At 34.4% G+C, this 16,137-nt stretch overlaps 1 protein-coding gene across 1 annotated transcript in view; it reads right to left on the reverse strand.

Annotated features, from left to right (window-relative positions):
- Positions 1-16,137, reverse strand: part of EYS (eyes shut homolog) — a 1,650,074-nt gene that overhangs the window by 1,270,755 nt on the left and 363,182 nt on the right. Inside the window, exon 11 of the mRNA XM_030315776.1 lies at positions 14,744-14,781. Coding sequence (XP_030171636.1) covers positions 14,744-14,781 — 38 coding nt within the window. The remainder of the gene's footprint in view (positions 1-14,743; positions 14,782-16,137) is intronic.

Consider the following 16,137-nt stretch of genomic DNA (forward strand, 5'->3'; position numbering starts at 1 on the left):
AGAAACTTAAGAGGGTCCTCTTAAAGAGGATGTGGGTAACTTTTCTAAGGCGTCCTTCAAGTGACATAAGATGAGTTTCATATAGCTGTTTCTTGAAATTTCCATCAATAAAATCTGTTTTTACATACATTAAAGTTCCAACATATAAAAATAATTACATAGGAATTTAGTACATGTTTCTTCTTAATTATATTTAGAAATAGATTATGGGATATCTAAGGCACAGGCTAATTTAGATCTTCCCTAAAAAGGTGTTTTTTCCTCCAGTCCAATTTTTGGTAAATGTTGAATAGAAATAAGGTTTAGATTAGATTAATATACACTGGGGAGGCTGAAATGTTGCTTTTATAAAAACAAAACTCCATGCTTCAGCAAATAATTGAGTTATTTACACCGGTATTCAGGACAGGGTTATGTAATTTTGTGGAAATTGAAGAGCCTATTGTCAAAGCAAAAGTTTCACCAAATTTAAACAAGCAAGAAAAACTTTATTCATGGCTACTGCAATAGAGAAGAGAGGCCAGAACTCAGATTGAGCTTGACTACAACTGTCACAAAGGATAAGAGAGTTTTTAAGATCTCTCACCTATGATCATAAGCTATATGTACTTGCTAGTTGGCCTTACACAAAAGAAAAGTAAACTTTCCCAATCTTCAAGATAGGAGGCAGTTTTATGTCTTGGATGAAGTGCTCTAAGAAAAGGGAGGAGAGGGTCCTCTGTGGTTAAGCCACTTGGAGTCTGTAGAGGAATGGAGTAAGCAAGAAGGCAAGAAGACTGTCTAAACTTTGCTCAAACCAAGGGAAATCTGAAGGCTGTATCGGCCTTATTAAAGTCTTGTGATGATAAGTGTATGAAAATTCCTACAACCCTGGAGCTCCCAAAGAGTGAAGGAACTAATAAAATATTAATTTATATTGTTAATATGACACTCTTCTTGCATTGTGGTAAAGTCTGAGAAACATGGGTCTTTCTCATCTCCACACTTACTGAACAAGATCACCCATGTCTTTCCTCTGGTTATGATTCATAAATATGTCTCTGAGTGGTCTGATCCCAGTAATCTCTGATCAAACTGAATGCTTGCTGCTACCAGCCTATATTTCTAAAAGACAAATTCGATGGAATACCTTACAATTTCACCCTCCAACTGATCCCTGCCCCTCATCCATATTTTGAAGCTCGTCATTAAAGCAGTCCTAACTCATGAAGACAGGGGATTTATCACAAGTGTTTGACAGGATACCTACCAGTAAGACTTTTTTCTCCCAAATTTGACACTTTAAACTTAAAATTCATGCAAATCTTGAATTATACACCCTATTTAATCCCTGTGAAGATATAGATCATTTTATAGCATAGTACATATAAATTTGTATGGAACTTGACAAGATGATGCTTCAGTTACTCTTGTGAATTTCCCTAAGCCTTATATACACCCCCCTAAAGTATAGTGTCCGAGCCTGAGAAATACAGACTTAGAGAATAAAGTAAAAAGGTCTCATTATAGTCTACAGAAATATCAAAACCTGTACCTAGCCTACCTTCCAGGTAGTATCTTTCTTATCCTGCCCTTTTCTCATGCATTCTCTGCTGCTCCAAGCAATATCAACAGGTTTTTAAATGCCTGTGATTTTTCCTGGTTCCTTTTTAAAACTCTGATCAAAAGTCATCTCAGGGAGCCTCTGCCTGTCTTTTCCAGGTACAGGTAGTCATTTCCACCTTTATATTATTTACACCTTTCCTTGTAGGCAGTTACTTATGGATCTGTCTTCCTTAAAAATGTAGGCTTATAAAAAGATTTAAAAGTATGTTTATAAATATCCATTCTGGCATCTCTGACACTTCAAATAGCTACTGACGCGTATTGGTGCTCAAAACTATTTGTTAAATGGATGAAAAATTAACAGTGACTGAATGCAAATAAATGGCAATGGTATTGTAACTCTAAAGGACAGATAATCATTACCAATCCTGTTTAGGACAACTCGTTAACAAAACACTAAAATTCCAAGTGATATAATGAATATCATAAAGTTTGTCAAAAACAAAATTTATGATTGACTCTCTTCAATTTCTGATCATGTTCCACATGATTTGTCAACAAGAAGCTGCATTTAAGGTGTGCATGTATACTACTTTAGAGCTTTCATTGCCAAAATGTAGATAGAATTTAAATGACATTTCTAATTTGATTCAATGAGCAGCAATAAAGTCTCCTCTTGTTTGACAAATTATTAAGCATAACCAGTTTGAATACATTCAATAAAGTAGTATTCGTGCATCCTTTTAGTTTGTGAGTTTTAGGATACACAAATTGAATAATCAAGCATTCTATTTATTCTATTCTATTTATTTTATTAGAGAGAGAGAGAGAAAGAGCATGATCCAGGTAGGGGGGCAGAGGGAGAGAGAGAGAATCTTAAGCTGGCTGCATGCTGAGTGCAGAGCCAGATGAGCCTGATCCCATGCCCTGTGATCATGACCTGAGCGGAAATTAAGACCTAGGTGCTCAACCAACTGAGCCCACCCAGGAGTCCCACTACATATTATTTTAAAATACATTTTAGATATTAATTTCTAAATAATATTCATTCTTTCCTTATATATTTCCAGGTCTGTATTTCAATTCTGGTTAAAACACACACACACACACACACACACAACACACACACACACTTAGTTTTCCATTTCTATGTTTAGCTAGCTTTTTATCTGTGTTTTATAATATTTTCTTCCTTCTGATTTCTTGATTTGTTTGCTCCATGTGGGCTAAATCTGACTGTGATAGGTTACTCTTCACAGAAACCATAAAACAGGAATGATCCAGTGGCCAAAAAGCAATCCTAAAAATCAGATTCCTGCTTCATACATAGTATCTCAATCATCCTATACTTTCTTTAATCTGTCTCTTCAACTTCTTCATACTCCTTATCTTTTGTGACTTGCCTAGGTAAAAATTTTTCCTATCTTCTCCTGTCTGCTGATTGTTGCTATCATTTTTTATTTATTAATTCTTTCACTTAAACATATATTTTTCTACATACCATCATCAGTTCACTTAAAACAAGTGATCAATTGATTTATAGAAAATATCAGCCATGCCACAATCTCTACATAACAGACTCTCAAGCAAAATGTCCATTCCTAACTGGAACTCTAGGGCTGAACAACTAATTAAGTGTCAGTTGACAATACCACCTGCATATCTATTAGACATCTCAAATTCAAAGTAGGCAAAACAAAACCCTCTATCTTCATCCTTCCTTATTAACTATGATAAACTGGAAAACTTACTAGTTATTTATCCTTCCGTACTTTCACTGAATTTACCAGCAAAGCCTGGCAACTTTACTTCTAAAAAATATCCCAAATCTGTCTATTTATCTCTATCTCAATTGCTAATGTCCAAGTCTATCACAATTATCTCCCTTCAAGTGAGAATACCAATCATTTTAACTGTTTTCCTTGTTCTCACCTTCACTCTACTATAGTCTGCACTCATATCCAGAGTGATTAAAAACACAGAATATAGTTATGATATGTGAATCTGATATGACAGCTTATGGGAGCACTTTAAATATAATCCAACTTCTTTACCTTCTATGCTATGGGCCCTAAACAACTTTTCAGGCCACAACTCACACTACTCCTATCTCATTAACTTAGTTTCCAGACACAATGTACTTCTTTAGATTCCTAACACACCAAACTCATTTTTTACCTGACGGTCTTGTACTAGCAGCCTTCTAAACCTACAGCATTATTCTCCTGGGGTTCATTCTCTCTTATTCAGATTTTGGTATACATGGAAACTCCTTGAAGAGGTTATCTTGACTGTACACTCTCTCACATCACTCTATTTTATTTTGCCTTGTAGAACTTACTGTATGCACACACACACATGCATGTGTATATGAGTGTGTATGTGTTTCTTATTTTTCTTATGTGGCTTTTCTCCAAATGGAAAGTTAGCTACATAAGAGCAAGGACCTTGTCTGTCCTGGGGTTAACTATTTCTCCATCAACAAAAAAATGTTTCCTACAAGTTGGACTACAGTAAATATTTTAAGTGAATTAATGATTTCCAGAAGGCAGTCCATTATTAGTATACAAAAATATATAGAAATATGACTCTCTCTCTCTATATCTATCTATCTATCTATCTATCTATCTATCTATCTATATATATCAAGGATAACTTTAGAATAAGAATTAACCTATTCTAAAATCAATTTTTCTTAAATTATACATAAATGACTTAATCTTCAGAAAAACTTATTAATGTTAGTATTATTAATCTACTCATTAATAATTAGTCTGGAGGCTGAAGTTGCTGTTTATCCTACTGAATTTTTGATAAGTACCAAATTCCTTTTTATGTGTATTTGGCTTTGGGTATGATTAATAATATTTTTTAGAAACTCTGAATTTGTTATAAACAAAGATCTCACTGTATAGCACGGTATGTTAGGTTTCTCCTTAAGTAGAAAAGAGGGAGTTAAGGGACTCAGTACAGCTTCAGTACTTCTGGGGATAATGTTGTATAAAGTCTGGCCAGGAAGGTAGGGGAAAGGATCCTCTAATTTCAAATCATGTCAAGACTGCAGCTCTTTCATTTACAACCCAGATCAGAGTTGATGGCCAAGAAATCTGATCCAAGGTTGATCCAAGGTTGATACTTCCATCACTGATGGATTTGAATGAGGTAGAGACCTACAGTAAGGGGAAATTTCTCTTCCATTCCTCATTTCCACTTAGAGGAACCTTGTCTTAAAACTCCTGGCTTCTTTATACCTTCTATTTATCCTCCCACAAATGGTTCAGTGAGTTACCTGGGTGGTGGAAAACAGAATTGGTTCAAAGATCTTAGTTTTTAAGTGGAGCTAATCTTTCAAAAGTCCAGTTTTCAGGGGAGCTGATCTCCGTCTATGACAGAGGTAGGAGGCAGCAACCAAGTACTCTCTTTTCCAGACTGGGTGCACCTGTTTGGATTCTATACGAAACTATATCCTTCCAGATATTATCATTACTAAATTTAACATTTTGATTCTCAGTTAAATGGATGTGCTATGATTATACATTAGTTAAAACTGAGGCATGAAAGAAAAATGCTGTTTCTTGGTTCAAACACTCACAGACCCAACAGCATTAAGGGTGATATATCTGTAACACTGGAAATATACTTTCCCTCTATCCCTTCTTGAGTATTATATGCAGAATTTAGGACAGGTTTTTATTACAATGCCTCTACTTAATTAATCCAATAACAACCAGAAACATAAAGTGGCTAGGACATTATTGTTTATTGGTGTTAGGGCATTTTTAAAGCCATGGAATCTTAGCTTGGGTTAATACCAAGTCTTTTTATTCTTGATCTCTCAGAAGGATCCTCATATTTATTGGACGGCTAATGAATAATCTCAATTTCTTAATAAATGTTAATACTTTTCACTGTCCAACTACAAATATTGTTATTAGAGTTAAGATGAAGTTGGTGAAATTATGTAAGTTTATTAAAGCTGTGAGACACATAAATGTTAGAAATTATCTCTGATTGTGCCTTTAGCAATTTTGAACCTATTTTCAGGTCATGAACAATTGGTAATAACAAGGCCACTCTTGGTAATTATACACTTGCAGATTTCTTAATAGTCTATCAGTTGGAATAACAATATGGAAACCCATTTTCCTATAATGCTCATTCTCAGAAATGATTTTTTTTCTATATAATGAAGCAGGAGTTTATTAGGCATGTCATCAGAGTTGAAAGGAAAAGTACAACAGACCTATTTCATGGTACAGTAGACTTTATATCCGAGAACACTTCAGAAAGGAGATATTAGATTTACAGAAATAATCTTGTTTCAGTTTTTAGTCAAAATTACAACACATTCAAAAGTCTGAGTACAAATTGATTCAAGCTTGAATTCATCAGGGAAGCTATCGAAATTGGTTAGATTGTATGCTTTCAAATCAGTTCCTTTCTTAGTAGACACTTGCTAATCATACGCTAATCTCACTCCAGTGAAAGTATTTATTCATTCTCAAATAGTTACACATAGCACTATGAGGATACTAATGAGATACTGTGCATGCAACAATTGGGAGATGGACTATGTAATATCTGCTCAATCCTGGAGGAACAGCAAATGAGATGGGTCATTCAAATATAAGTCATATTTAGCACGTAGAATTATTATTCTTGAAAGGACATAACACAAAAAGTTAGTGGTCTATTGCCTAATTCTACTCTTAAGTAGTTTATGAAAATTGCCTTGTTAGAAAGAAAATGGCAATGTATTTTTCAAGAATTAAGATATCTACTTCCATTACCTTTGATCCTAATGATCTGTGTCTACTGGATTAGAGTGAAGGAGGGAAGACAAGTAGACAAGGAAAGAAAATTGAGTATATAAAATAAGTGAGAAATAAATATATATAAAGAATTCAGGTGGAAATTTCAATTTCAAGACTAACTCAAAGATCCAAGAAAATCATTTTTAGAATCAGGATCAAATACATATGTCTAAACCAAAAAGAGGATATTTTTCTATGTGGACGTATATAAGTGATCCTACCTCTACAGTCCCTGAATGATTGGTATGCAGGACAGAGATAAAGCAGGAAAATACCACCATATTTAATGAAATGTAAGATGTCACACATTACAAGATGCTCCAGAAATTGACAAACATACCATCAACTGTTGGGTATTCTCTGGTTTTAGGAATGATAACATGTGAATAAATGAAAAAGGTGTGCTTTAGATTGCATGAAACACTGTTGCAGTCCAAAAATCAACAGTTGCTATTCTGGTTGTATCAATCAGGACCCAGAGAGAAGACAGAAAACACTTTAGTGAATTTAAAAAGGAAAAATTTTACATAAAAATTATTAACTAGTGAAAATGATTAGCTACTAAGAGGAGTAAAGAGACTTCTGAAGAATATTAGCATTAGAATATTCCTATGTTCTGGGGCGCCTGGGTGGCTCAGTTGGTTGAGCATCCAGCTTCAGCTCAGGTCATGATCTCAGGGTTGGTGAGTTCAAGCCCCGCGTAGGGCTCTGTGCTGACGGCTCAGAGCCTGGAGCCTGCTTTGGATTCTGTGTCTCCATCTTTCTCTGCCCCTCCCCTGCTCACACCCTGTCTCTGTCTCTCAAAAATAAATAAACGTTACAAATTTTAAAAAAAGGAATATCCCTATGTTCTATAATATCCACTAGTGCATGATAGATGGACAGAATAGTGCAAGAAGCGTACCATAGCAGAGAGAAAAGCCCTCTCTCAAACTTAACATTAAAAAAAATTATATTATTTGGCTTTGATTCTTTTAGTATCTCATATTACATATTATGGAATTAGCATAGATCTAACTAATAATTTAATCATAGTTTCAGTGAGGCAGCTTAAAGAGGAAACTTAATTCTATACCATGGTAGGAAATTAACAGTATGAAGGTAGTATTAAAATTCTCCGGTTCCTGCCCATTAACTCATATTCATAAAACAAAATCATTGTATTTTAAAGCTTACTGGTAATTAGTGACACTATCTTCTACACTCTCATTGCTAACTTTTCTTACCCTGTTACAACTTCTCCTGCTGTACTGAAGAGATTAATGCCTGAGAAGTCTTTTTTCAATCCTAATTCTGTTATCTTGGATAATGCCAACATTTATTTGGACTACCCTTCCCATTATTTTGGTGCATGTCTCATTTCCTCAACATTCTATTTTCCAATGACCTTTTACATCCAATTCACATCACCTACACACTCCCAAGAATAAGCCATGGCTATTGTTCTCATCATCACACTGCTCCATCACTTAAATAAATACAGTCTTTCTGCAGATATATGGTTATTCAATTAATAATTTGTGATCTCCATCACCCATGCTTATTGCCCATTCTCAGTTTCTCCCACTACACTTTTACTTTGATCTCTAGGTCTTTGTACCTTTTTTCTTTCATTCCATAAACACATTCTCTTGCAAATATTCAATTCCTTTGTTGTTTTCTTTTGTAAAATTCACCAGGTAAAGTAAAACTTGGTCAGAGCTTCTCAGATGTGTGTCAGTGTGCAACACATGGGTTTCAGGTCAGCCTAGAGCCCATGGCCAGGTGGCAGTTTTCAGATCAGCCACGTATTGTAGGCCAGCAATCTCTGGCTTCAAGGGGGCTTATCATTGTACACCATGGTCATAAAATGCTACTTATTTTTATGTGTTTTGTTGTTAAAAAAAAGTTGGTAAACACTGCTCTGAATCAATGCAGTAATCAGATTTGCTGATGCAAAACTCTGCTGAGGAATCATGTTCTCCAGTATGGGTAAAATCTGATGCTGTCATGAAATTTCTTAGATACCAGAGTATACTTCTAAATTTCTCTATACTCCTTTAACCTTTAATCTTGCTAACATAACACCCTTTCAAGAGATGAACTAACTCTTTACTCCTTAGAAAGAACAGCAATCAAAGAGCTCCATAAAATTCAAGACTTTTAATCTTCACATTTTACCACATTTGCTCCTTTTGCCCACCACATACTCATTCTTCTCTACCATCCACCCTGGAAGGGGATATTATGTATTATCACATCTACACATGTGCTGGTTAGCCTTTCCCATGGTTTTGTGGGCCCTTCCTCTATTACTTCTTCTCTTACCTCATGAATCTTCAAAATGTCCCTTTTCACTGTTTTCTCTTCTCAGCATTTAAAAATATTCTGCCTCAAAGAAAATAAAACAAAAGAGAAAACTACACTGTTCATTATCTTCTTTATTTTTTTCTTTCCCTCCCTTTGTTGCCAAGATTTTTCTCTTATTTTAGGTGCACTCTTCCAAAATAAGTGCAATTATTTAAGTTTCTCACTGTTTCTCTCCTTTGCTTAATGTGGTCTCCTGATGTAGTTCCTCTTTCTGTACTCCCACATTAAACAGTGATAAGTGATTCTAGAGATAAAAAATGGTGTTAATACTTAAGCTACCAAATAAGAATCTGAATTTTCAGCCTATTCGGTATCAGAAAATTTTTTTGGAAAATTCACATAAATTTAAAAATATATGAACATACTTATAAATAAACAGAATATGAGTAGTCTGTTTTAGGAATGGGATTTTGGAGAAATTATGATAATATTGGGATAGTTTTTAAAGTTCTCTGAATATCTGCCTAAAATCAGACCACAATTAGATAATGTAACAAAAACCCATGCACACCATTTAAAAACACAATTTAGTGACATGGTATTCCCATGAACATGCACACACAATACCAATAGCAACTAATAAATATATTCACAAGAACTACAAACTATGTGCCAAGTGGATATATTCCAGTGATAGCCATAGCAAATAGTAGGGCATCTTACAGACCCAAAGATAAGAGAATCAAAACAGCTATCTTGTATTCACTGGAAAGTACAGGAAATCAACTTGGAAACAGTAGTGAGGCTTAGAACTGTTTATCTATTCTCATAATGGGCAAATGCAAAGAACAGTAAAAATGCCTTCGGAGAAACGTAGCTACACAAATTCACAAAACTGCCACACCCGCCTTTCTAAACAGGGTCCCACTCTGGGGAGAAATTGTTCAAAATGGAAGAGAAATTAAGTAGGATAGGGAGAACAGAGGTGAAGGAGAGAGATCAGACATATTTGGGGGAGAGGGACAGACCTAGGGCATCTCAGCAGGCAAGCCATTATATACTAAAACAATAGACAAACAGATGAAAACAACGGGAAGAGAGCTCTGTGAGGTAAAGAAAGCTACCCTGACTTATTTGTCTTTCTCAATGTCCAAATAGACTATTAACACATGAAAATAAGTAACAGAAAGTATCAAGGCTAACTTCAATACAAAGTTATTAAAAGAAAAAGAAATAATATCATTATGGACAGTGAAAGTTTCTGAAATAATGAAAGCAAATGACAAAGACATTGTCAAAAAATCAGATCAAATATGCAACGTATTACTTCAAAATGAGCTAAAAGACATTAAGAAAATAGCATAAGCTATGAGTGAACAGCATACACAGAAATTAGAAAAACTCAGTAATGAGGTCACAGAACTCAGAAAAGAATCAACAAAGTAAAACATTTCCAAAAAGAACATAAAAAGAATGAACACAGCAGATAATTACTTATAATTAGAAGATGGAAAAAAAATAAAACAGAAATGAAGAAAAAAATATAAGGGATTTGAGAGAAACAGACAAATATTGAAACCAGGCAAAGATTCAATGTATGAATTAAGGATTTCCTGAAAAATAAAAACAAAATTAAAGAAAACAAACAAACATCAAAAACATAATTCAAGAACACTTCATTCTAGTAAAATTACTGCAATTTAAAGGAAAATGCAACTTTTGGTCATAAAGAGGGGGAAAACAGCAGCAAGTAACTTCTAATGGAAAAAACAGATTAACATCAAACTTTTCAACAGCAACATTATGCCACGAGAAAATAAAATATTTAGATACTCAGGAAAATTTACAATATGTAAGAAAGAATGAAAGAAAATGGGAACAAGGGATTTTATATCAAGCAAATGTACTCTCAAGTATAAAAGGCACAGATCTATGATTATCAATACACAGAATTTAAGGAAAATTATTCCCATGAGCCCTCCCTGAGGAATCCCCTAAAGTCTAAGCTTTAGGCACCAAAATAATTGGAGAGACACCAACACAAGAATAGGTGTCAAGCATTATACATCTATATACTTGTAGGAATAAACTAAATGAAGGATAAAAAGGAAAGTGCATTGTACATATTGCCAGTAGATTCAAAATACAGAGATATAGTATAAAAAAATTAGAGGGAAATTAAGAGAGTTCATGAACAAAAATTAAAATATTATCCATAATTATGTTGACATCTTCTATTAGTATTTTTGTTCTATTATTTTATGTTTATACTGCAGTATAAAGTAAATGAGTAATAATGGGATATTCTGATTTAGTCACCCTTTGTATTCTTGAGACTAGGATTTTAAGTATGAAGGAGAGAATATACAGATATTATACAGGATATGTTAAGTATAATAGTCTATAATTCTAAATTTGAATTGGTAGTCCCAGGAAGAGTAAACAAATTGAATTCTGCCAGACACTTAAAAAACATATTTTAAAAATAGGCACAACTAAACAATGGCGTCTAGAAAAAACAGGAAATAAAAAAAGCACAAAAGTGAGTCTGTCTGTAATGGTTTCAAGAGTGGTTGCTTTTGAAGGGAGGGGTTCACATTGACACTAGAGGGTCTTCAAGGGTATCTAGTAAAGTTCAGTTTTTCTACCTGGGTGGTGGTTATAAGGGTATGTTACCTAGTTCACCTTAGAATAGCTTACTATGATATGTATTTATTTTGTATGATTTAATGTTTTTAATAATAAAAACTGAAAATAAACTGTTAAAATTGTTTTTCAACTTTGAAAAACAAACAAAAATGAGAAGTATACAATTCCCTTTGAGACTGCAATATGTTGATCCCATGGCAAAAACTGGTTCCAAACTGCAATTATTCATTTCTTTAGCTCCTGTTTTTCAGTCCATATAGGAGTCTCAGGATCCTAGCAGGTGTAGCACTAAGGTTTTTTTCACTGGTTGTATTGCATCTCAAAAACTATCTTCCTGTGTGAATTTCACACGATTTTGCCCTTGGTAGTACCTGATCAAGGCCACGTCTACTCAAGACTTTGGCAAGACCTAGGAGAGACTATGTGGAAAAATCTTATTAAATACAAACACCTGTTAGGGACTACTAGAAAGGAAGTGTTTAGTAATTTTACAAAGGTTGTGTGGTGAAATTCATTCTCAAGATACATTTCAACCAGGAACTTACACTTCCCTTTGCAGTAGTGAGAAGGTGAGTACAACATGGTAGAAAAGCAGTATTCTAATTTTTTTTTTTCAACGTTTATTTATTTTTGGGACAGAGAGAGACAGAGCATGAACGGGGGAGGGGCAGAGAGAGAGGGAGACACAGAATCGGAAGCAGGCTCCAGGCTCTGAGCCATCAGCCCAGAGCCCGACGCGGGGCTCAAACTCACGGACCGCGAGATCGTGACCTGGCTGAAGTCGGACGCTTAACCGACTGCGCCACCCAGGCGCCCCGAAAAGCAGTATTCTAAAGACAAACTAGAGTGTCAGATCAGAGCAGTTAACAGTACCAAAAAAGAAGCTGATTTGCAGAAGTGAGTAGCCACTGGAGAAGGTTTTAAATGAGAAGATTTTTAGGAATGTAATTCACTGCCAAGCCAGATAAAGATACGCCTTTGTTTCAAGAGAAAAAAAAAAATGACCGGGTACACCGATGCGTGCTTCACCAAAGCATGTGAAAGCAAAAGAAATATTCACACAAGATTACTCTAATAAGTAAGACATATTGGCTAAGAGTTTCAGTATCTTCTTATAGAAGGACAAGTTGAAGCAGTATTAAAATCACATGATATAATGCAAGTATTCATTGTGTATAATTATACTAAAATTACTGCCTAATAAAATATATATAATTTTCATTTCATGTTGTGGGTTCTCATCCAATCTTCTTGTTATCTTCAGTATGTTTGTAGGAGGACTTAGAAGCTGTGAACATGAGTTCTTAGTCACTGTTTTGAATATTCTTGTCCCTTTTACACTATGTTTGTATCCCACGAGAAGTTTGGGTACTTTTGTTTAAAACCAAGGGCTTAATAATCTACCCACTTTTATGATTCACTGATTCTATGGGTTAGCAAAAACACTGCCTACATACACTCACAATATAAAAAAATTTAATAATACCAATAGCTTAAAAAAATTCTTCACATTGTGAGAGCAGTAAATATTGTTAGAGGATGGGAACACTTATATAAATATTCAAGCTTTGTCTGTATATTGTAACTACCTTTAAACAATTAAACACAATACAGATTAGTTAATTTTTTAATTAGTTAATAATTTATGAGTTTTTTTATAGTCTTAGCTTTACTGAAAACTTTTTATGAGAAAAAGAGACATTTATTAATAATCCCTGAGGAAATTCAGGTTAATTCATGTTTAGATGAAATCAAATTATACTATTAAGTGTATGCAGTGCATTTTCTAAATACTATTGATAAGTTTGTTTTGATTCAAAAATTTCTTAGGATACTATCTGTATAGAACTTTAGTTCCCACATTTATGATATATACTTTTAAAAAGATTTTATTTAAATTTCAATTAGTGAACATACAGTGTAAGATTAGTGCACAATATAGTGATTCAACAATTCCATACAACACCTGGTTCTCATCACAAGTGCCCTCCATAATCTCCACTACCTATTTAACCCATCTCCCCACCACCTCCCCTCTGAAAACCATCAGTTTGTTCTCTACAGTTAAGGGTCTGTTTCCTGGTTTTGTTCTATCTCTTTTTCTTCACTTTGCTCATTTGTTTTGATTCTTAAGTTCCACATATGAATGAAATCATATGGTATTTGTCTTTCCTTGACTGACTTATCTCGCTTAGCATAATACTCTCTAGCTCCATCCATGTCTGTGCAAATGGCAATATCTCATTCTTTCTTATGACTAATATTTCATTGTGTGTGTGTGTGTGTGTGTGTGTATATATATATATATGCATATGTATATGTATACGTGTATGCATATATGCCACATCCTCATCCATTCATCAGTCGATAGACACTTGGGCTCTTTCCATAATTTGGCTATTGTGAATAATGCTGCTATAAATATCAGAGTTCATATGTCCCTTTGGGTTAATATTTTTGTATTCTTTAGATAAATACCTACTAGTGGAATTGCTGGACTGTAAGCTAGTTCTACGTTTTCCTTCCTTTTTTTATTCCTTCCTTCTTTCTTTTTCTTTCTTTCTTTCTTTCTTTCTTTTCTTCCTTTCTTTTCAGTAGGCTCAATTCTTTTTTTTTTTTAATTTTTTTTTAACGTTTATTTACTTTTGAGACAGAGAGAGACAGAGCATGAAAGGGGGAGGGTCAGAGAGAGAGAGGGAGACAGAATCTGAAACAGGCTCCAGGCTCTGAGCCATCAGCACAGAGCCCGACGTGGGGCTGGAACTCACAGACCATGAGATCATGACCTGAGCCGAAGTCGGACGCTCAACCGACTGAGCCACCCAGGCGCCCCAAGGCTCCATTCTTAGTATGGAACCCGATGTAGGGCTTGAACTCATGACCCTGAGATCAAGACCTGTGCTGAGATCAAGAGACAGACAATTAAAGGACTGAGCCACTGAGGCTGTTTTTAACTTTTTAAGGAACCACCATACTGTTTTCCAGAGTTGCTACATCAGTTTGCATTAGTAAGGTAGAATCTGAGTTTTTCAGAGTCTAGTATTTCTTTTTGTTTTAATTTTTGTAATCGTTATTTATTTTGAGGGAGAGAGAGACAGAGTGTGAGCAGGGAGGGGCAGAGAGAGAGACACATACAGAATCCTAAGCAGGCTCCAGGCTGTGAGCTGTCAGCACAGAGCCCAATGCGGGGCTCAAACTCATGAACTGCAAGATCATGATCTGAGCTGAAGTTAGACACTTAACCAATTGAGCCACCCAGGTGCCCCTGGAGTCTAACATTTCTAAGGAGAATTATATAAACTCTTGGAGAACTGTTAACACACCAGATATAACCTGTAGTGAATTGAAAAATTTCATTTGAAATGAAAATTCATTTGATAGGCCTAAAATATATAAATATCTCGTTATTTATCTGGCTGGTAACTATGGTGAAACCACATACTTTGATTTTTACAGGGCTTGGAAGCACATTCATCAATGTCTACTGCAGCTTTTATCTGACAGAAAAGAAAATAAAACAGTAAATCAGTAAATCAAGTTGGATTTGAGGAAACAGAAAGTTACCTTACAGTCCAAATGACAACTACATAATATAACTGTAAGAGGTTGGTTACACCACATTTGATTTTTGTTGGACAGTTTTAAGAGTAAGGATGATAGATCATAACTGTTATTTATACAAATTAAATTCTCCAAAGAAAAATATCTATAAATATTTAAAATAAATTTGTAAATACACGTTATAACATTTTTATTATAGCATCTTAAGAAACATGTTCTTATTGCTACTTTAAAAACTAGGAAAAATTAGCTAAAATAGGCTTGTGTTATATTTCTGTTATCTTTTGAACTATAAAGTTTAATTTTGCTTTTCTCATAAAGGTAGAATGAATAATGATGAAAAATTAATCTGAGTCAAAATTATAGATATGTCACCATAATCATATAGTTTATTTCTTACAATAAATTTGAGTGTATATTCTTATATGATGTATTCCTAAATGATATGCATAAATTCTAAAATGATAATAGGTATATATGGTATATCTCTAATATAATATGTTTATTAGTATCATTTTTCTCAGTAAGTCTCACACTAAAAAAAAACCTTCCTTTGTGTTTTCTGATTCATTCTAAATAAAAAGAACTATACAGAAGAGCTAAAATTGAATGAAAGAGTTCTGATCTTACACACAAACTTACATAGTTTTCTTAAACACAAATTATATCACACTTCAGAAGAGGACAGATCAAATCACCTTTTTCTATATAGTAAATGATTTCTTTTTAGTGATGGTAATATTATTTACCATTAATTGAACCTTTATAATGTGTGATGCATCACTCTAGTTGCTCCATATATATTCACGCTTTGTACTTCAACATGTTTGTAAATAGCTATCATCATCATAATTTTAAAGATGGAAAACCTGAGACTCAGAGAACTAAAGTTGCTCAAGTTTACATATTTATAAAGCAATAAAATTATGATTCAATTTTAGTTCTGTCTGAATCCAAAGTTTGCGGGATTTACCCTTTACACAGTTAGAGTGAATTGCTCATCTTTCTGCATTGTCCCTCTCATGTTGGTCCAGTGGAGAGGGTCTGCTGAGTACTTTGGGTATCAGGAAACTGGGAAGTGGCAGCAGAAGTGTAGAAGAGAGACAGCCGTTGGCCACATCTAAAAGGACAGGCACTCACTGAAACTAACAACCTGAAGTAGACTTCCCCAGCTGAGATACAAGTCCCAGATATTCAGAATGTTCTTTGGGGCCCCAGGTCCAAACTAGGCCATAAACTGAACTGGGAATAAAGAATCCAGAAATAAGAGGGAAGAACA

The sequence above is a fragment of the Lynx canadensis genome, chromosome B2, assembly GCF_007474595.2.
Source record: "Lynx canadensis isolate LIC74 chromosome B2, mLynCan4.pri.v2, whole genome shotgun sequence".
NCBI lineage: Eukaryota > Metazoa > Chordata > Mammalia > Carnivora > Felidae > Lynx > Lynx canadensis.